The sequence below is a fragment of the Ixodes scapularis genome, unplaced genomic scaffold (assembly GCF_016920785.2).
Source record: "Ixodes scapularis isolate PalLabHiFi unplaced genomic scaffold, ASM1692078v2 PGA_scaffold3__209_contigs__length_174095766, whole genome shotgun sequence".
NCBI lineage: Eukaryota > Metazoa > Arthropoda > Arachnida > Ixodida > Ixodidae > Ixodes > Ixodes scapularis.
In genome coordinates, this window is record NW_024609868.1 from 97,403,696 (window position 1) to 97,426,299 (window position 22,604).

At 43.8% G+C, this 22,604-nt stretch overlaps 1 protein-coding gene across 1 annotated transcript; it reads left to right on the forward strand.

Annotated features, from left to right (window-relative positions):
* The first annotated feature begins 729 nt into the window (after positions 1-729).
* Positions 730-17,705, forward strand: LOC8035101 (geranylgeranyl transferase type-2 subunit beta). Its single transcript, XM_040215428.3, has 10 exons — positions 730-962; positions 3,822-3,929; positions 5,749-5,946; positions 6,661-6,766; positions 7,034-7,086; positions 12,484-12,594; positions 13,547-13,658; positions 13,869-13,957; positions 14,433-14,507; positions 17,275-17,705. The coding sequence occupies exons 1-10, from the start codon at positions 960-962 to the stop codon at positions 17,416-17,418; spliced, it is 999 nt and encodes a 332-aa protein (XP_040071362.1). The 5' UTR covers positions 730-959; the 3' UTR covers positions 17,419-17,705.
* The last annotated feature ends 4,899 nt before the right edge of the window (positions 17,706-22,604 follow it).

A 22,604-nucleotide genomic window follows, 5' to 3' on the forward strand; every position in this document is an offset into this window, starting at 1 on the left:
AGACGCTTCGGAATGCAATCACGGGCACCGCCTGCTGTAAGGTCCCGCAAGCAGACGGAGCCGTAGGCACGATTCATCACCGACACAGTTCCTTCTTGAGGCTTGTTTCACTTTGAAGCCATAAGGCCGATTTCAACGCCAGAAATAACAGGTGGCAGTTCACAACACTGCTCGGAACTTTCACGTTGCGAGGTCTTCGCTTCGGGAACGCCACCTTGCCAGACACTCCGGTGTCGTTGCTGACCGTCTCCAGGACCTCACGGACCGACGTCTCCGGGAAACACGTTCTTGAACTCGCGTACACGTTGGCGATCACCTGCTTGCACTTTTGCGAGATCTTCACACAACGAATCTTCGAAAATATCCGAGCAGGAAAAGAAAGCTTCCCGCGTAAGACGCCATCTTCACGAAACCGGCGAGAGCCGGCGAGGCAGGAGCAGCCGCACAACCCGAAAACCCGAAGCGTGTGCGAGTGCCGCACGAACGAAAACGGAAAAATAATTTGGAGTAGTTTACATTGTCTTTTCCTTTTCATTGAAAAAGAATCAGTGTTCCCTCGAAATCATAACGCTACTATTAGTTACTAGCTACAAAAATGTACACTTTTCGCCTTTTTTATTATTATTTTTTTTTTCTGGGGCCGCACTTTTTTGTGGAGCGAACGTAGTCGCGGTCGGCTGTGCAAACCGGCGCGCTAGCTTTGACTACGTTGCACGCTATGTTTGAAACGGAGTATAGTCAATGGCGCCGACATCGGCGACATCTTTCGACTTTCATAACAACTACTCAGTATCTGCCGGTGGCTGACGGTGGCATGGTCGTTGGTTGTTCGCTGCTCACCGTCGTGCTCCCTGTACTCGAGTTTTCTCGGTGAATTTGCTCTAGGATGACATTACGTAAAACGAAGTGAACTTCACTAAGCACTTGCTCTCGACCCGCGCCCGTGGAACCTCGGTAACATGGTGAGGCTCGTATTTACATGCTGAAACTGTGCCGTGTTTCTGTATGGCATCGAGCCGTCCCAGCAGCTCCTCGTTTGTTCTCTCGTTTCGTAGATTTCAATTCATAGTGGGATCGTTATTCCGGTGAGCTTGTCACTGTTGAGGCACGGAGACGCGTGTCTCAATTACTAAGGCCTTCTGCATGTCTGGGATTGGAAGCATATGTAAAAGAGAGATTCCAATGGTGTTTTTACTGCGCTTGGTAGTACGGTACTTTCGCATACTGTACAGTCGGGAGCAAAAGTTTGCGGGGCACGGCAGCGCATGCCGAAATGCATCGCCGCGCCGTGCAGCGGCGCGCCGCCGGATTAAAAAGCCGCGCTTTGCGCGTGCGTGCCCTTCGCGCTGGCAGTCATGTGGTCATGTCTCTTTCGCTCATTTCTGCCCGACTTACTCCTGATAACCGGAGTCGGCGCCAGGAGCGCAAGTTGCCGTTTCGCTGCCTGTCATGCCTCGCGTCCTCTTCACCTGCCTCAGCAGCCGCGCTGAGTGACAGAGCGCCTGGCTACTCCCCCCTCCCCCCGCGAGTTCCGTGACAAAGCACGGCGGCTGAGGAGGCTGCAGCAGACGCGCAGCATGACAGCCAGCGAAGCGCTAACTCGCGCCCCTAGCGCCGACTCATGTTATCAGGAGCGCGTCGGAAAGAAACGAGCGAAAGAGACATGATTCTGAGCACGAAAGGCGCGCATGCGCAAAGCGCGTCTTCTTAATGCGACGGTGCGCCGTCGGACGGCGCGGCGAGTCATTTCGGCACGCGCTCCCGTGCCCCGCAAACTTTTGCTCCCGACTGGACTGTACGTACTGTCATTGTGTGCTGCTGAGAGCGTGCTGCATGCGCAGTATTATTTTCACACCATTGAACTTGCTTCCCAACGGGCCGCGGATGTTTCTTCTGGGAACATTCGCGTAAGTAAAGATACCTGGCGGGAAAAATGGTTACATTGCTCATCCACTGCACTTCCTCATCTGTTACGTTATCTCCCCTCTATGTGTGTTGAGATTAGCAGTCAGCACCTCTTATTCAGTGTCTACCACACCACCCCACACCAGAGATCAGCTGTGTGAACTACAGTGTGAACCGCACCACTGTGGTTCACAACAGCCATATATGTAGAGAGTTTGGTCATTCATTGGGAAGTATAGGAGACAAATGAGGAGGCGTCATTGGCCGAAAGCGGGCTGGGCGTGTTCCAGGGCGTCTTTGCAAATTCGAATGTGGCCAACCAGAAGCTGGATATAATACCCTGGCGGTGGTCACGAGGAACGAGATTAATAAGTGCGTCGGAGTAACTCTTGGTCACTGAAAATATAGTACACGTGATGTTTCAATCACGGTCATCCAAGATCATGGTGGAAGAGTGCAACTGGTGGAATGATCGACATAATCCGTACGGCAGGCACCGAGGGCCGGAAACCTGTCGTCCGAGCGGTCACACTCTCTCCTAGCAAAACAGAGTTCGAGCGACACCTTTGTTTCTTACATCTTTCTGCATCATCATAATTAAAACATCACATATGCACCCTACTTTCAACCAGGAAGGGTTACTACATTTAAATCTTATGTGCTAATTAATATTAGATACCAGTGATTAAAACTGTTTCTCGCTACTGCCACTAGGGGATTTTTTTTGGCTTCTGGTTGGCCAAGAGAGCATGTCAAGCCCTGTTTCTGCGCCTGGTGCACGCCCTGGCTCTGCCTGCACCTTCCATTGACCAAACTCTCTCTATACACTGCTCTGTTTCACATCATAGTTGACACAGCTGACCCTAGTATGCATTTTGTTGTATCAAACACACACATTAGCTAAAACTACTCCTCGTACACTTTTGGTGGTGGCAATCAGTTCATTGAATGATGTTTTATTGGCAGCTTAGATTAGCCTTTTTCTTTAATAAGCTGCACGAGACTGTCGCCGCAAAGCGACGTGTACGGGTCGGTCGGGTGGGTTAACATTTTTGTAATGAGCCGCTGCAGACTGTCGCTGCGCACACGCACCCCAGTGATACACGCGTGACGAAATGTCCCTACAGCGTGCAATTCGCGTAACAAGTGTTGTTGAAATGTTCATGTCGACGAAACGTATGTCCATGAAAAGTTGTCCACGAAACGAGTTTCGACAAAATTATAGTTCAGTGTACAGGCAATATGGTTAAACAGTAATCTGATTTCTCCATATTTCTGTGACTGCTTGCTCACTGCTGGTTGTTTGCAGTAGAGCATGTACTATGTCAGAGACTGTGCAGTGGCAATGCAATGGCATAGACCAATTCTTTTTTAGGGGGTGGAGTGTTGAGGTGGAGAGGAGGGGTGCAGGTTTGAAGAAGGGCACCATGCATGTATGGTTGACTACAGAGAAGTCGGAACTATTCGGGAGATTGAAAATCAAAATTCAAACTTGGTGGTTTTACGTGCCAAACCAATGACTGGCATCTGGCACGCCCCAGCGGAGGACTGAGGATTAATTTCTACCATCTGGAGATATTCAGACGTGCAGCCTCAATAAGTCTCTGTCAAATTGTGGGCACAGGGAAGGAGGGAGGGGGGTCTTTCTGTTTTCTCCCCCTTATTGTTTACTTCAAATTTTTTAAATGTCTGGGGGGCACCCTCTCTGTTCCGATTCTACTGGTCAACTACATCTCAAAGAGAAGCTTCAGCCTTCTCCCTCCTTTCTGTATGTGCCCCTGGTACAAGGAATACCATGGAAGGTTGCTAATGCTGGTGGCATGCACACCTATGGTGCACAGTGAAGGACGCATGGAGGCAGCACATCTCTAGTGTTTCCTCACTGGTGACTTCGTTGTGCTTTATATTTCATGCAGGCTATGTTGGTGAAGGATGTGCACCTCCCGAAGTCGCCTGTGGCAGAGCTGGTCTTGCCCAAGCACAAGGAGTACCTTGCTAGCTATGGCACCAAGAAGGATGACTATGTGAGACCTTGCATAGCTCTCCAGCCAATATTGACTACTATACATGACTCAATCGAGGCCTCTTGATAAAAGGCAAAGGGAATTCTTAATGTTCAGATTCAACAAATGAAATGTGAACGAATTAAAAATAAAATGAAAATGAGCTTATGTTTGCAAAAGAGCTTATTTAGTGTAATGAAACTTAGTGACATGCTCTGAATTTCTTGGGAGTAATTTTTATCATCTAGGAAACCCAAAATCGAGGAAATGTGGAGAAAGAACAAAAAGAATGGCATCCTATCTCTTGTAATTGACATACATAATTCTTGAAGCTTTTCGGAATTTTGGTTAAATATTGCGACCCTCTGCATCAATATAAATATTTCAAATGTTTCTTTATATAAACAAAATGTTTATGTAAATAAAACATCTAAAATAAAGGAAGCCTGAGGCCAAAATGTACTCTTACTTGGACATCTTTATTGTGCACCCTCATTGACAATTCTTGCAGAAGTGTAGCCAGATTTTATTGTGTTTTGACTCCCAACGCTTTTGTGGGCCCCCGGCAGTAATTGCTACAGTCACACTTCCATTTGCTAATGCAAAAGAATGCCTGTCATGTGCGGATCACATGGTCCCGGGGCGCTAAGTAGGAGTGGAGCAAAAAAACATTCTGGGAGGCAGACTTGATGGCACAGGAAAACTTGCCACACTGAAACAGAGCTTCTTTGCTGTTGTTTTTGCTTGTCACCTTTCAGGTAAAACCCAATATTTCTCGATATTGGGAGACAAACACGTTTCTTTAAAATCTAGTGAAATTTGAATTTTCCCCGAACTTGGAAATTGATTTTTACCATTTTCCAAATTGCTCTACTCCGAAACTAGTTTCTAGAAAACAAAGAGGGAACTAACCTAATTTCTGTTGGCTTCAGTGAAGTTCAGTGATGCGGATCAAGCCCCCAAATGTTGCTTTGATGCCCATTGTGAAGTATCCGTTGTCCTTCTCTTTTTATTTCAACCAGTGAAAGAAGAAAAAAAAAGGTGGAAAGAAAAAGGATGAGAAATTACTCTCAAACTTTGCTGATATTTTAGTCCTGTCGAACTGAACTGATATTGTTGTGATATTGAGACCAGACAGGGCCTAGGATGGGGAAAGAAATGCTGTGCATGGCAGATAATTCTGTTAGTAAGCAACGAGGATTTATAAAAATTTGAAAAGCCCAAATGAGCTCTTGTATCATATTCTAATTTGTGTACTTTATTAATTAATTGCAAAAAAAAAAAAAAAAAAAGCTATGTATTTTAGTTGAATACAATGTTTGTCATCATTGGTCCACCTTTTCCAGAAATATTGGTTCGAGAGTAAATGGATTTGGTACCCCATTAACTCTTCCATCTGGCCGAGCAAAGAGGGAAGATGGCTCCTTTGTATCAACTTCGGGGCCGAAGATAATCCACACTGGTGACAAAAGCAAAGCTTTGGGGGAGCTGTATCTACGTCACAGTGGTTTCAATGGACCGACAGGGTGTAGCTGACGTTACAGGTGTTGGAACTGGTAGGAGAGTCCTCGTTTTTCATGTTAAATATAACATGAAAAACCTAAATTTTTGAATAATTTCTTCAAAACCCGATTTCTCTTCAATTACCAGCTTGGATCAAAGCTCCAATTTTTGGATATGGTTAGGTGCCAGCCATAACACTTCCTGCGTTAAAAGCAAAGTTCCCATCTCACCACTTTGTGAACGCCAGATCTGTACGAGGCTGTCCTGCTGCATCAGCGGTGTTGCTGTTACTTTTAGTACATACTCTCGTACAAACTTTTCATGCCTGCTGCTGCAGGAGTACTGCATCACCGAGCACCTCCGCATGAGTGGCATCTACTGGGGGATGACAGCCATGGACCTGATGGGGGCCCTAGACGCCTTCAACAAGGCCGAGATCATAGACTTTGTGAAGCAGTGTCAGTACTCGTGCGGAGGCTTTGGAGCCAGCGTCCACCACGATCCACACCTCCTGTATACACTCAGCGCTATACAGGTGAGGTGTCATCCAAGCTCGACGCACAGGATGTGGTTGGTTCTTGGGCAGCTTTTAGTAGCAACCTAGGCAAGATGTATGTTCTGTGGCATTTCTACTAATTGAGGTTTCTGGCAGTGGAAGAGTATTTTTCTGGTGACCGCACGAAGAAGTACCTGAAGTCAAATTGTGCCCTCTTATTTCAACTTCTTTTACAGTTACAATGCGTTACTAAAAAGCTTGTGTTATGCTCTTCATTTGGTAAATGGTGTTATCAAGAGGTTTTGTTTTTGTAGGAGGTTGTTAACAGAATTGTCAATTCCCGTCTCGTTAAATCCACTTATTTTCACATCCTGTCACATACTAGCTGTAATCACGGTGCTTTCTAACCACATGCGCTTTTTGCTTTATTTTTTATTACAAGATTCCAACTTGAATTTAACAAGTGTGATTGTCCCCACCCTGAACTGTTTTGTGAAGTAGCAGCATTTTGCCATAATCTTGAAGATATATTATTTATGTAGGGAGAGTTGGATATTTGTGCTTCTATTAGAGTTATTTATTCATTGTGCACAACGCAGAAGGCCATGAGCTCTTTGTGGACATATAAAATAAATATCATCATCATCATCTCCTCCTCCTCCTCCTCCTTCTTCGTGCATGTACGGGTTTGGTAGTTTACATCCATGATTGATGTACCATATCTCATTAATGTATTGTTATTGCCCTTTTCAGATACTGGCAACATTCGATGCATTGGATGCAATTGACATTGACAAAACCGTTAGTTACGTTAAAGAGCTTCAGCAGGATGATGGCAGCTTCTACGGGGATAAATGGGGTAAGCTTTTCAAAGCAGACAAGCATTTGTCAATGTTTTTTTCTTTCTAGAATACTGAAATAGTGTTTAATGTTCTGTATTTCATTTATTCAAAGCAGACAAGCATTTGTCAATGTTTTTCTTTCTAGAATACTGAAATAGTGTTTAATGTTCTGTATTTCATTTATTCAAAGCAGACAAGCATTTGTCAATGTTTTTCTTTCTAGAATACTGAAATAGTGTTTAATGTTCTGTATTTCAATTACACTGTCTTGTTCCTCTTTGCAGGGGAGGTTGACACCCGCTTCTCATTCTGTGCTGTGGCTTGTCTTTCTTTACTGGTGAGAGCACTTCTCGAGAGCTTCCATTGTGATCTGCTGAGGTGCTTCTCTTGAACCTTTACATCATTTATTCACTTTAGCATATTAGCTATGGTCGTGTTTGATAGCAGCAGACAACCTAATAAGGGTGAGTCCTGCTGCACATTCTTAAAGCTACGAGCGAGCTGTTTTTTGTCTCTGTAGTACCACACAGGGCTATTTACTAATTGCATCATAGCTCATCTTGCTCTTGGTACAAGGGATATGTCAGAAATATAGGGTGTTCGAAATAGCCAGGCTCAACCTTAAATGGGCCGTAAAAATTGGCACTTGCGCATAGCAATCTAAACTTTTCGTCAAAGGTGTATTTCACAGGGCATTTTTATCTTGTAAAGTTACAAAGCGTAGCTCTCTTTTTGTAAAAAATAGGGCCAAAAAACTTGCCAGGGTCAACAGCGGACGGCAACGCAGATGATCGAGTTGAGTGGGGGGCCTTGTTTGGGTGCACGTATTGATAGACGGCGTCGGGAGCAGTGTCAAAAAGTGTAGCTGACCAGCAAAAGAAAGCAGACGACACACAGACGAAATACGTCGGCAGCAAGAGCACCATCGTTATGCAACCGCCTTTTTGTACATTCTTTTTACTTCAAGTTTTGCTTTTACTGTTTGCATTTATTTTTGAAACCAAAGGGAACATTACGAAATTAGTATGTTCATTTTAATAGACCACAATCGTCGCGAGCAGTCTCGACAAGGTGGAGGCGCCACCTACCAATACGTGCGCCAAACGTGCCTCGCTACTTGACTTGGTCGTCTGCGTTGCCGTCCACCTTTGACTCTGGCAAGATTTCTGGACCTATATTTTTACAGAAAGGAAGCGAAGCTTTGTAATTTTAGAAGATAAAACTGACCCGTGCAATACACCTTTGACGAAAAGTTTGGAGTGCTACGTGCAGGTGCTGATTTTTACGGCCCATTTTAGATCAAGCCTGGTTATTTCGAACATCCTATATATTTGGACTTGAGTTCATGACCAATCATTGTGTGACAAATATCACCAAACCCTAACAATGTTCAGAGTACATTACAGCTTAGACTTTTTCTATTGAGGTGAACGACTGCAATGAATGTTGGAAACATGAATCAGTGGAGGAACACATCATCACCGCTTCTCCTGGTGTGCAAGTTGAGTAGGTTTTAGTATTATTCAATTTTCTTCGGTGCTTTATGCAACAGCTAGCGTGCGACTAGGACTAACGCACACCTCTTTTATTGTAAGAGTTGAGGATTCGTCTCTACCAATATAGACTTAGTTATAAAATTGTTTCATGGTCCCCCTCAACACGTGCAAGGTGGCATTGCTGGAGACACTTACAGGGAAGATGGGGCACTTCTGCATTTGAGAAAAAACACTTGTATTGCATTTATTTGGCCTTTAGAATAACAGATATCACAATTATGTTTCAATGCGACGCGCCGAAGAGCCATAAGAGCACTTTCAAAATAGGGCTGAATCCCCGCCTCCCTAGCCTTGGGCCGCCAAAAGATTCGTACACGACGTCACATACAGCGACTGTCTTTCGCGTTTTCTCGCGTTTAACACTACTTACGCAGCAAATGGTTTGGGTATTCGGGTTCACTTGGTGAAAATACATCAGAATTAACTTCTAATTTTTTTCAAGAACCTCCATAGCTTCCCTTTAATTTTGAATTGTTGCTTTTCGACCTGCAATTCAATGCTTTTGTTGTTTTTTTAGTTGCAATGTTTTAATGTAACAATGCAACATTAAAAGAACACTTTTGGAATGACGAAAATAATCCCTGGAGAAGGGGAACAAGAGGGACAAAGGACAAACACAAATCTCTAAACACAGCTAGGTTACTGGTGTGCGACCGAAAAAATCCGCGTGGTCCGGGTATCGAACCCAGGACCTCTCCATTTCCAGTGGTGCGCTCTACCAACTGAGCCAACCAGGGGTTAGACGTCGGTAGAGCAAACGGGTTTTATCAGCCGCTTGGAATTTTCACTTAAAGTGTATGCATATGTTATTGACATTTAGTGTATGAAGCCCTGGGTCCTTATAATAATTGCCAAGCCTGGTTCGGTTACTTGTTCTTCCTCCTTAGTCCCTTGCATTTCCTTCAGCCAGAAAGATTGATGTCCTGGCTGCAATAGTTCTTGTCAACGACGTGTCTGTCTTGTCCTGACAACAGGTGTTGGAACTTCTAAGTATTTCAGCACAATAAATTATTCAGGTTGTAGTCACGAAGTTAAGCTGAATAAAGGGAAACTATGGGTTCTGTAGCTTTTACAAATTTCTTGCCATTGGTTCTTCTATTGCCTATAAAAATTAAAAAGTTCACTCTGGTGTCAAGGCAGAAGCAAGCTGGTCGTCATCCTACCTGAAGGAACCTGATACATGGCTGTGAATTCAGAGGCTCTTATTATCTTAAATTTTAGTATATGTAGCTTTCTGAATTTAGTGTGATTCTGGAATAGCCCCAAAAGGGCAGTGCATCAATTTTTGTACTTTCAATTAATACCTAGAACAGCATTCACCCCTCAACTTGCACCCAGAACAAGCGGCCACGTGATCTGATTCATTCATTCATTTATTATTCCTTGAGGGCCCGTTAGGGCATTATACAAGGGGGGTCAATAACACACTAATAATCATTGTTTAAACTAAATTAACACTCACAGAGAGGAAGTCAGCAATACAGATGAATCAAAGAACAACAAACTACCAGTAGTTATCAACATTACACAATATTATTAATATTTTAATGGTATGCACTGTGAACACAAAAAGGAAGAAAAAAAAAATTAGCAGATAGACATGTTTGTAAGTTCCAGGTAATTGATCAGTTCTTCGGCAAATCTATCAGGGTTAGTCTCGGTTACAGCGCTATCGGGCAATTTATTCCAGTCCTTGATTGTCATGGGCAGATAGGAATTACAAAAATGATACAGTTGAACTAAAAATCGGGCGAACTTTGCGGGAGTTATCATGGCGGAGAGATATGCTGTGGGGTGGAAGGAAAAGGGATGCTCTAATAGAGGCATTGTTATAGTATAATTTATGAAACAGGGTTAGTCGAAAAAGAACGCGCTTAAATGAGAGTGCGTGAAGGTTAGCTTTGCTTCTTAGGCCTGTTACGCTAGTGAAACGAGAGTAGTCTGAGAAAATGAACCTTAAAGCTCGGTTTTGAATTGCCTCTAATTTCATAACTAGGTAATGCTGCCATGGGGACCATACAGAAGACGCATACTCTAGACGAGATCTAACAAATGTTATGTATGATAATTGTTTAATTTCAGGTGAGGCCAGTTTGAGGTTGCGCCGAAGATATCCTAATGATGAATTAGCCTTAGATAAAATAAAATTAATGTGAGTTGCCCAAGATAGACCACAGGTTAAATGAACGCCGAGGTATTTATGAGATGTACAGGGGTCAATTATTGTGTCGTTGAGTTGATATGAAAAGGGTGATGGGGACTGTGATCTGGTGAAAGACACTAGTTTCGTTTTATTTACATTAACTGTCATTTGCCATGTTTGACACCATTCTTCTATTATTAGTAAGTCAGCCTGTAAGAGTAGGTGATCATTATTATTACTTATCATTCTGTATAGAGCACAATCGTCAGCAAAGAGGCGAATTTCAGATGTTAGGTTAGCAGGAAGGTCGCTAACGTATATTAAAAACAGCAAGGGGCCGAGAACAATACCTTGGGGTACGCCGGATGTTGCACGAGAAAGAGGTGAACGGGACTTGTTTACAACAGTATATTGTGTACGATCGGATAGGAAATTTTTGATCCAAGTGATTACTGAATTATGAATACGCAGTTGGGTTAGTTTTTGTAGCAGACGTTGGTGGGGAACTTTATCGAACGCTTCAGAAAAGTCTATGAAAATGACATCGGTCTGTAATCTGTTGTCAAGGTTACTGTGAAGCTCATGAATGAAATGTATTAGCTGGGTATCACACGAATATGTCTTACGAAAACCATGCTGATTTTTAAAAAGCAGATTGTAATTTTCCAGATATTTCATGGTAGAAGAGAAAATGACGTGCTCTAGTAATTTACATGAGATGCTGGTGAGAGATATCGGGCGATAGTTCGATACAACATTACGATCCCCACTTTTAAAAATAGGGATGACTCTACCAATTTTCCAACCAGACGTAAGCTTGCCGACATCAAGTGACTGTTGAAAAATAAGGGTTAAAATTTGGGATGAGATATGTTTTGTGTTTTTCAGCAATTTAGAATTTATTTGGTCATCACCGGAGCTGGCAGAATTTTTGAGATTTTCTATCGCTTTCACTATACCCTAATATGTTATTTCGATTGAAGGCATAGCAGAATGAGAAAGGTGATTTAGGAGAGGAATATTGTCATTGTTTTCTAGTGTAAATACTGAGCTAAAGTAGGTATTTATTAGTGAGGCGCTTTCGCTATCAGACGCGGGAGTTCCATTCATATTAGTCAGGTGGATGGATTTATGCTCTTTAGGATGAATGATCTCCCAGAACTTATTAGGCTTATTCTTCAAAATGTTAAGAAGGTCGAAGTTAAAAAATTTGTTCTTTGCACTTTTCACTTCTCTTTTATATTCCTTAGCAGACGCGTTGTAATTATCCCATGCAATAGTATTGTCCTTCTGATGCCGTTTTTGTGCCGTCAGTGTTCATGACTGTCGTGCACCGGAGTTGGCAAAGCACAGAGCACGTGCTGCGGTCAAGACATTGTGAGAGCATGGCAATTCTTGTCATTGCAACGTTCGGACACAAACCACTAAAATATTTCTCAAGGCATCGATTGTCAGGAGCCTAAGTTGAGTGCTCATGGAATGCTCGTGTTCGATCCATGAGCCACGTTCAACTATTGTCGCCAAAAGGGTAAACCCCACAACTATGTCAGCATTGCTATCCCTGTGACTGCACCATCAAACTTTATAATGGAGAAAATGAAAGAAATAGTCCGCTTTTATCCTTCAGTGGCGTTGCTTGCGAGCATAATTAGGTCACATTAATGCCAGTATGCTTGTGTAAAGCAAGAACATTCAGTCCCCATATTGTTGCACCTCCCTTTTGCATTTTTGGGGTCATTAATACCGCAACTGTCTTAATGGCATTTAGGCTTTGCTGACTCGGTGGCTCCGAGGCAAAGTGCCGGCCTATGGATCCCCAGGTGGCAAGGTCATATCTCGGCCGAGGTGCCCGCAATCTGTCGGAGGCTTATTGCAGAGAAGGCGCTGTGTAACCAAGTTTCGGTTGCATGTCACAAGATCCCCATGTGGTCGAAATTAAAATTCAATCCTCCGCTGGGGCGTGCCAGATGCTCGTCATTAATTTGGCACGTGTAAAATGCCCAAATTTGACTTTTTGACTTTACTGCCTCTACAGAACAAGCTGCATGCCATCAATGTGGAGAAGGCAGTCGATTTCGTGCTTTCCTGCATGAACTTTGATGGCGGTTTTGGCTGCAAGCCAGGCTCCGAGACTCACTCGGGACAGGTAAGCCATCCAGGCAAACGCTGGCATCGGCATGGAGTTGGATGACTTCAGTCTGTGTACCGAAATGAATTCTGTGTTGTTACTCATCATTCAGGATATAATCGTACAATGCAAGTGATAGATATAGTTGATGGCCCCTCAAGAAAGGGACATCTGGACATAGAATTGTGATTTCTCTTCAAAGCTTATTTTAAAGCGGTAGCTTTATAGTCCCAACACCGCTCAAGGTCACATTATCAAGGTCACTTAAAATCAATGCCTGTGGCTGAAGCGACGCTGGCTGAAGCCTAAGCTCCGGTTGCGTAAGCTCTTAAGTGCCGGTTGCGTAACGCCGTTTGCTGACATGACGCTACTTGACGTCTTGGACGTCATCCTCGACGGTGTTTTCGAGGTCGTCCTTTACGCTTTCCTCGACATCGTCCTAGATGTCGTTTTTGATGTCGTCTTAGAGGTCGTCCTAGACGTCATCCTTGACGTCGTCCTCTAAGACGTCGTCCTATAGGTTGTCCTCGACGTCGCCCTCGACGCCAACCTTGAGATGGTCCTAGGCGTCTTTCTAGATGCCATGCTTGTTGTCGTTCTCGATATCTTCCTAGATGTCGCCCTTGACACTGTCCTCAACATCATCCTAGACGTCCTTAAGGGCATCCTAGACGTCGTCCTAGCCGCCATCCTTGATGTCCTCAATGTGTGTACGGCATATTACAACCCTTTCATCACCGTACCATTTCCTTTTCTAGTTGTTTTCACTAGCAATGTTCCTGTAAAGCTACCGCATTTCATCGTGTTTGGCAAAGTGGCCAAACAGGCAGCCATTTTTGTTAATGCCCGTGGTAGAATACTAAGGACTGACCAAGCAAACTTTGGTTCCTTATTGGGCACTGATTCTTGAATGAATTTGAGGAATGAGATTGTGTATTTTGGACACTGCTGTTTCTCTTCCCCCAATCAGATCTACTGTTGCCTTGGGACTCTTTCCATATTGGGCAGACTTCACCACATCAATGCAGACCTCCTGGGCTGGTGGCTGTGTGAGAGACAGTTACCTTCCGGTGGGCTCAATGGTAATCCATTTTGTTCATTCATTCTTGTAACATTTTGTAGGTAACTTTACAAAGACAAGAGGCCTTGAGAGCAGACCTCTGTACTCTGTTTCAGCATAATTTGGCAAAGAGCAAATGCCATGGCCCCCTGAAGTCAATTGCAACATAGAAATGAAAGATCTATTGAGCCTTGCGAAGTGATTTCATGAGTGTTTATTTTTTCTTATCTAGGTCGTCCAGAAAAGCTTCCTGATGTCTGCTATTCCTGGTGGGTCTTGGCATCCCTCAAGATTATCGGGAGGTTGCATTGGATAGACAAGGTAGGGCTAAAAGACAGTGCAATATAGATGCAACATTCAGTGCTTCTTGAGAGCTGATGCATATATTTGCCTCTCAGTTGCTGAAAATGGTACTAACAAAATATCACGTGGCACTTGCATTGGACAGGTGTCTTGACAGCCTGCAACAAGTTTGATGGCAAGCATGAGTGAATGGTTGAAAAGGATATATAGAACAAAGAAGATAAAAATTTTGTGCTGACCGAACAAAAAGTTTTATCGCATCTACACTGCAACAGCCCCTTTTGTTATGTGCTTATCATTCGTCAATCCTTTTCAGTCTGTGGTAAAGAAAAATAGTATAGTATGACAATGTAATCTGAACTGTTGCATAGTTTTTGAACTTCATTGAGAAGCAATTGTTCGAAATTATGTGTCTTGTTGCTTTTACTGTTGCTGGGAAACTAGCATGATACGTCAACAGCCAGAGAAGACATTTCGTAAACAATATTTTCAGGAAAAGTTGGAGACGTTTATCCTTGCATCTCAAGATGAAGAAACGGGGGGTTTCGGTGACCGACCAGGTGACATGGTATGTTTACAAGATGAATCTTGTCACTGGCAGTTCATAGGCCACTTGCAGAGCTTAGCACCGTTCGTTGCATGCCTTAATAATGTCTAGCACATCAAGATTGATCACTGCCAAGCACAAACCACTGTATTTAACTACAAAATGCTGTGTTAATATTTTATGTTTGCTATTCTTCCATTGACTTCTAAGAGGAGGTAGTGTCACCTAAAGCAGTGGAGGGTGCAGATCCCTGTGACCTTATTCTCCCAGTTTGGGATTTGAATTAAAAAATTATGAGCCATTCCACTCTGTGAAGGTGCATGACCAGCGAAACTGTGTAGCACACGACACAGACCCGCCCCGAGGATCTGGAGGAAACTAGACACGCGCGACGAGATTGCTACCCTAGGAGGGCGGAAGGAAAGGAAACTAGGCATGCAAGCACTTGGAACGACGACAAAGAGAGGGTGGTGTGGGCGTAGACATGGCAGATGCGGGTCGCACAGCGACGAATCTTTGAAAAACCTTTATTATCTACCTGAGAGTCTACTGATCTTGAAAATGGTGCCTATTGATAACTAATCTACTGAGTGTCCTATTGCAAAATTACCTAAGCATCAAGGAGAATGCAGAAAAGGGTGTTCCATGCGCCACACGCCGAATGTTCCAGAAGCCCACGCGTGTACAAAAGGGGCTCCGCGTGGCAAACCGGAGTCGGTCTCGCCCCAGCGTTCAACTCTGCTCTTACGTCGACTTTGACGCCCGCGAGGCTGTGCTGTTATCTTCTGTTTCCTTTTTATTTTTAAGCACAAGATCACCCCATTGAATGTTTCAGTTTCCCCAGTTATTCTTTGTTTCACCTTGTCATTCGTGACAATACTCTGCGAATTGCAAACCTTCTTTAGGGATTTTTCAGCAGTTTATTTGCCAAAGGAAGCACAAAATTGCAGTCTGTGGCGAACCAGCAGTTTTTGTGTCGGCGACAGTCTGCCACTCTGCACGGAAAGCAAATGGGATCATTTCTAGGCCTAATCACTTGCGCAATGTCACTGTCCAAAAGCGGACTACGGACCATGGCACGTTTGTTGACATCAATATATTTGATGAATAAAACATCTCGTAGGGCTGGGTAATGCTTCAAACCAAGGTTTGTTGGTTGTATCTGCCTTGCAGCCACGCTTACTGTCGTAATTACTTCCGTGGAAACGACAGCATGCATTGATGTGCTTGCTCGAAGTCAGACTGGCTTGACTTGGCTTGGCCGCCTGGCAACTTAGTCGCGTACCGCGCTCGTTCCCTTTTCCCTATCCACGCACACGGTAGATAAAAGAGAGTAAGTGTGCTCGGGTACGATTTAAGCTTTGTCAGAATTATTGCGAGGCTTTTTTATGCTCACAAAGTTGCCAGACTTCTCGAATACGTAAAAAGATAAAAAAATTAACTGGTCCCAGGGGTTAAACTTTGGATTACTGAGCATTTTCTCCCATACACTCGTATGTAATTGCAACACCGTGACCCTGCTTTTAACTAGCCAAAAATTTGAATAAAGCGAGTTTGGATTACCAAGAGTCGACTGTATGAGTGAATGATGCACTGAAATGAATACATAACTTCCGTGCACTCGACCAAAAGAATACAAAACAGAACAAATTGAACATAAAGTAAGATGATGCAATGGTTGCTCGAATAATAACCAAAAAGAATATGAGACAGAACATATGCTTAAATATTCATAATTCATCATTTAAAGGAGCTGTGCAACAGTTTCAGTGCTTAGCTTAAATAAGTTGGCAGTTGGTGTCTCGACCTTTCTGAAGTAAAGAACAAAAAATCGCTTTTGCCTGCATGTCCTAGTTTTTATTTTAAGAATGGAAAAAGATTGAGGTTTTCGGCACCTCTCAACTCCTCCGCCATCTTCCGAATCACGTGTGCTGTGACGTCAATGTGGGTGGCGCGGGGTTCCAGTGAAGCTCTCTCTCTAGAGCCATCAGTGAGCAGCGAGAACTCGTCCGCTCGCGACCGCGTGACCACGTGCTGGCGGGCGCAGCAAACACAATATAGTGAAAGGAGGAAAGTCTCACCCGGGTCCGGCCGTTGGCGCTGTCCCCCTCCCCCTCCGGCTTCTGGCGGCTGTTCACGGTAGCAGATAGAGCTGACGGTTTTGTGGACCTAGGATATATGGCACCACTAAAACTCCGTATAATAAAAGTTTTGTCGATGATACCAGGGTTTTGACGCATTTATGTTTATGTTGGAACGACAAGATTTATAGAAAAGTTACCTTTTATCGAGCAAGTATTCGCACAACTTGCTTTCTTTCTACATGACCCCCATTGACGTCATGCCGCGTGTTTCTCGCGGCCGCCGCTCGTGGCTGCAGGTAGGGAAATATTCTAATTTTTGCCCTGCGATTACGCCACAGAATTGCAACATTTTGAAGGAAGGAGGTGTGTTTTCTGCCATTTGTGACAGGGTGAACAATGTCAAAAGTAGAAGATGCCGATTATTTCAACGTTAAAATCGTTGCATAGCTTCTTTAAGTTTTAAAATATATGACCTTTTGTTTTTAAATTTCTGCAAAGAATTCTCCACAGGAACTATTAAAATAATCGCATGTCTGAGATCATAAAACGAGAAATCTTTATCTGCAATGCAATGTGTATAGATCATTCATTTTGAACATGATTGAGCCGGCAAACAATTTGATTGGTTTGGAAAGTGTTTGGGGACAGCTGGGGAGATGTTGCTTGGCTAGCTTGGGAAAGCTCTTTGTTGATTCCTCCTATAGGTGGACCCTTTCCACACGGTTTTTGGTCTGGCCGGGCTCTCTCTCCTGGGCGACCAGAGGCTGAAGCCAGTGAACCCCGTGTTCTGCATGGCAGAAGAAGTAATTTCCAGGCTGGATGTGCAGCCCCAATTGCTGTTCATGTGAGGAGCTGATGGGAGTGAGAAATAGTGTAATTCTATTCTGAATGTCTGCTGCATTCGAGCTGTTGCCCCATACTACATGCTATCCAATTGCTGTGTCAGCCTTGTTCCGGGACCTAGCACTTGGTTTTGCCAGAGCGCCATCCCACTTTAAAGATGATTGCATATAGTTTGGGATGAATTTCTTGCATATATAAGCAGGTGATATGAGAGAATCACCAATCTTGATGTTTCCTAGTTGAGTGTATTATGGAATGAAACAAGTAAAATAAATGCTATTGAATCATAAAATCATTGGAGATGTACTATGTGCAAGAATTCCTGGGCACGTCAGGCCGTTTAAAAGCGTTTTAGAAACCTAATTTTTTTCTGCCTTCTTGAGGTGTTCACGATATGAGGGCTGTTTTTTTTAACCTCCGATGAACTAGGTAAAAAAACAAGAGTGATGAGAAACGTTTTGACATACACCAAATTTAGATATACATACTTTCTTCCCCACAATCATCTCTCAGATTCAGAACTGTATCATGATGCAGCACAAGCTTAGGGATGCCCCCTTCAAACAAGGTTTTTCCCCGTGTTCTCACGGGTCCTTAGTTATTCCATAACACTTTTAACAAAACCGTCAGGCGCAACAGACCTTTTTCATGACCCCCATCATCACGGATGTCTGTTTGTCCTCCCCGAAATGGAAGACAGTTTCCTCCAAACACAACGTATGTCTGTGGGAACTGATGGTCTTGCTGAATACGTGGTGGAATGACTGAGAATCCAGGAAGTAACCTTCTTTGAACAAGGCAACCAAAAGCTTGTGCCACGTCATGATGAGTGCCTATATCTGTGTGATACTCATGTGAAGAAGTTGCTCGATTATGTATCTAAGTTGTGTGTATATTAAAGCATTTTCCTAAATGCATGCCATAGAATACCGCGCATCCACCCATTCCACATTAAAGGGGCCCCGCAAGGACTTTTTTTACTGGCTTTTAATTTGCACCGAACCTGAGCGCACTGAACGTAGTAACTTAAGGAAACTTTTCTTTTCTCGAATTTCGCTTTATTTTAAAAGTTATAGGCAAATTAAAATACAAAAACAAACAAAAAATAACCTCCCTCATGACGTCCTTTGTTGCTTGGATGACCGTGAACTAGGGGAGGGGTAGTGAGCTCAGCGAGTGTTCACGGCTGCCGCAATCCGTGTGGACGGCTCGAGAGGGCGCCACTAAAGCATATCCTGGATAGGCTGTATGAAGCAGGCAGCCAGGGCGGCTCGCATTGCATTTGCGGCGTAATTAAACACTAATTCGGCATGAGACTTCATTAGCTACAAAGGACAGCAAACACGGGGTAAAGATCAGTTCAGAATGGGAACCACTTCGCACTGCCATTCTGCCAAACCTGCTCACCGAAGCAGCTGAAAGCCTTCGGAACGCTCGGAACCGGTCGGATCCTTGACCGCAGCGCTGCCGCGTACATCCGGGGCCCTTTTACGCTCGCCGCCCGTTGTAGACTGATCCCACTACCCCTTTCTAGTATGCACCGCCTTTTCCACCGCTTGGTGGCGGGTATGTCGATGGGTCATTTCTTGTTTCCGTACTTTATAAACTGCTCTTGTTTCTTTTTTGATCTGAAATACTGAAGAAAAACTACTTTCATAAATAATTGAAATGGTTTGCGCTCCTTTTATTTGGAATTTCGACTAAAAAAAAGCTTTTAGCGGCTCTGACCAGTAGTAAGGCCAGGACAAAAAATGTCACATTTTGCGTGCCTTCGGCACCGCGGGTCGCCCTTGTTGGTGGAGGAGGTTTCTGCGTTGTCCGGTTAAAATATGACGCACTAATATTTAGTTACTCTCTCCGTGCCCGCTGGCTTGCCCGAACCCCAAGAGATGTGGAGACCACAAAAAAGGTAGACGCTTAAATAGGGTTGCAGGGCCCCTTTAAGCACCCATTCCCAAATTCCTATGATCTGAGAAAATATGCAGAGTAGATTGATATGTAAAATGATGACCGGACAAGTGCCACCTTCCATTTTTTTGTGATTATCTCTAAATTTTGAGTGGGCGCTTGTCCGGTATTTTACGGTAGTACATTTTTCTTTGTTTCGCAGATTTTTTTTCCCTGGGGGAGGGGGGGGGGCGGTTGCAGAGATAAAGGCGTGGTGCTTGACAGGACCTCTGACAGTCTGACAGGCGATGACAAATACAATATGAATAAATGTTGGAGTCAACTAAAGCAACACGAAACAAACTGAACAAACAAAATAATTTGCAAAGCTGTGCAAACGTAGGCCGAAATTACAATTGCACAAATGTCTTAAAAAAAAAAAAAGACATTGAAAACATTAGAAATGTAACCATTTCGTCGTTTACCCTGAGACTGGGTTTTTTTTTGAAGAGCAGAAGTAACAGAAAAAACAGACGGGTCTCTTTTCTGTTACTTCTGCTCTTCAAAAAAAAAACCCCAGTCTCAGGGTAAACGACGAAATGGTTGACTTCCACCAGCTAGCCTGTACTTTGACTCTATTCTTATTAAAAATGTCTTTGTTGCACAATAGGGAGTTCAAGAATAGCGCACACTAAAGCTTTGCGTATGCGAATAGCGTCGTCGCCACTGCGCATGTGCCGAATGCTAACCATGTTTTGTGCTTTGCATGCACTATTGTAGCGTGCACTATTTTTTGGAAATTGTGTGCGTACGCAAAGAGTCTTTGCGCTCCTTTAAGCAGGATTCGTAATGAGAAGTCGGCTTAAGCCAAGACAAGCACAGTTAAAAAATGGCGGCTCCCAGGACCATGGCTGCGGCCGCTTTGGCGCTGTCCTCGCGACTGCAATTTTCAATATGGGATGACATTGCACTTAGTTTGGAAAACCCAGTAAGGTGGGCAAGGATCACCGGCAGCTTGATGCTTGCGGCGCACGAACATTTCTCGGCGAAGGTACGATGTGCGAAGGTCAGTGCATGAGACCTCTCTTGCTGAGGCGATGCAAGCGGACACGACCGGTCAATCGTTCGCGTCACGTTATAATGTTTAATCAAATCTAAAATGTTACTCTGGACAAATAAAACTTTTCTCGGGTTACAGCATTTCGTGTGAGAAATAAAAATTGTGACTGTATCTTGGTGGCGTTGCAAGCACGAGATGCTTGGGCTTTTGTATTGCGGCGGAGAATTGCTATCCTAAAACGTTTGCGTAGCGTGCGCTAAGGCAAGCGCTAATATAATAAACCTGCAACATAAAAATCTGCCACAACCGTGTGACATATTGGAAAACGATCTAAAAAAAAAATAATCTCTCGTACTTGAGCATCACAAAATGGGGAATGAAGATACACAAAGTTCAGACTGCCTATAAATAAATAACAAGAAAAAAAAAAGAAACTATTTTTTGTCCCACAATGTGCAAAGACACGAAAGAGATAGCTGTAGCATAGTTGTGTAAAGCGCGGATGGAATGGTGCTGTCATGTACCTGCAGATGAAGGTGTGACGTGGTTAATTCTCATAGCCGTCGTGGATGTCACTCACGGCTGCCACCAGTGATCTGTGAAGTTAGGGGGTAAGCGTGGTGGAAGGCTCTAAAGCCATCCAACATTACACATAGCAGCTGGATACTGCCAAAGTGGGATTTTGCATAACGCAAGTAATGTTTGAAAAGAAATCTTCCTAGCAGACAACACAATGATTCTCCCTTTTATACCAGGGCTTCCCATCCCCGTGCTGCGCGGCCGATGGAAAAACCTGACTTCCCTTGCCTCACTTCAATAGCGGAGAGTAGGGTTTTGGGTTTTAGTTGAGCTAGTTGGTACATACCAGGGATGGGCAAAATACATGCAAATATGTATTGAAATACAAATACAAAATACTTCGTCAAAAATGTATTTAATTACAAATCTAATTACATTTCTGAAAAAGCATTTAAGTACAAGATACAAATACAACCGAGTGTATTTGGTCTCCTGCAAGTACTTTTCCAAATACATTCCTCAAAATTTGCGTCAGCGACTTCAGGGAACCTGCAACGGGTTTCTGGGTATCTCATTTTAATTTTGCATCGCACACTCGGGAGTTAGTGTGCGAGGCTCTGGTAACGTAATAGAAATATAATCACAAAAAAGTGTAATCAGCTTGGACGTAATAGGTGAAAAAAGTACAGAGCTTCAAGCAGCCTTTTTTTTTTTGTCGATTACATTTTGGTACAGACCAACAAAGAACCGAGACGACCAAGACGTGCAGCACTAGCTAGAGAATTTTCTATTGTTGCAACTCGCACCAGTTAGGAAAATCTGGACGACCCACGAATTTAGAATGTTCCAGGCAAAAATATGGATGGAAATCAGGCTGGAAAGCATCACAAGTTGTCACAGGCACTTATTGAGCCAGTCTGCTTGTAAACGTCGATTTCGTCCCTATTCTTGCCCTGGACTAGCACCGCAATCACAAAGTCACTAAACGCTTGTGCTTGATTGAGAGACATTGCATTCGGTGCAGAACGTTGTTTTCATCCTGCTCTGGACAGTGCCTTTAAAATAAAGCCGGAGGAGAAAAAGAAAAAAAGCCCCATGGCCGAATGAAGGGTGGAGACTATATCTTACCAGGGCCGTACCCAGAAAAAAATTTCGGGGGAAGGGGGGGGGGGTTTTCGGGGACAACGGCGGCCATTTTGAAAATGTCCATTGTCTTATTTTCGCCTATGAATCATCTGCATCGGTGGCATATAATGGAGAGCTATAGCAAACCGGAGAACCGGTCCCGGTTTGGTACCCGGTAGCCGACCGGCGCCACTGCGCGTGCGCAGAGGTGGAGATTAAAATTGGCTGGCTGCAAGTGCACCGACCAGGGCCGTACCCAGAAAAAAATTTCGGGGGGGGGGGGGGGGGGGGGGGGGGGTCAGAACCCCCTATCCCCCCCCCCTGGTTACGGCCCTGTATCTTACAACCACATGCATAAAAACAAGAATTATTGTGACAATAAATTTAAGGGATGTATTTTCGCCCACAAAATTGTATTTAATTACAATTTTATTTGAAGTACCCACGTTTTAGTATTTAAATACACGCGTCAAATACATTACCCAATTTGTAATTAAATACAAATGCAAAATACACAAAGTATTTGAAATACTGCCCATCCCTGGTACACACTGTTGGCAATCGGGTTAGCTGAACACGGAAAAACGAGGACACAAAGGA

Excerpts from the sequence above, each read along its gene's own strand:
- LOC8035101 (XM_040215428.3), top strand. Across the intron at positions 6,767-7,033 it reads CTTCTACGGGGATAAATGGG|GGGAGGTTGACACCCGCTTC; the intron begins GTAAGCTTTTCA and ends TCCTCTTTGCAG. Across the intron at positions 12,595-13,546 it reads CCGAGACTCACTCGGGACAG|ATCTACTGTTGCCTTGGGAC; the intron begins GTAAGCCATCCA and ends TCCCCCAATCAG.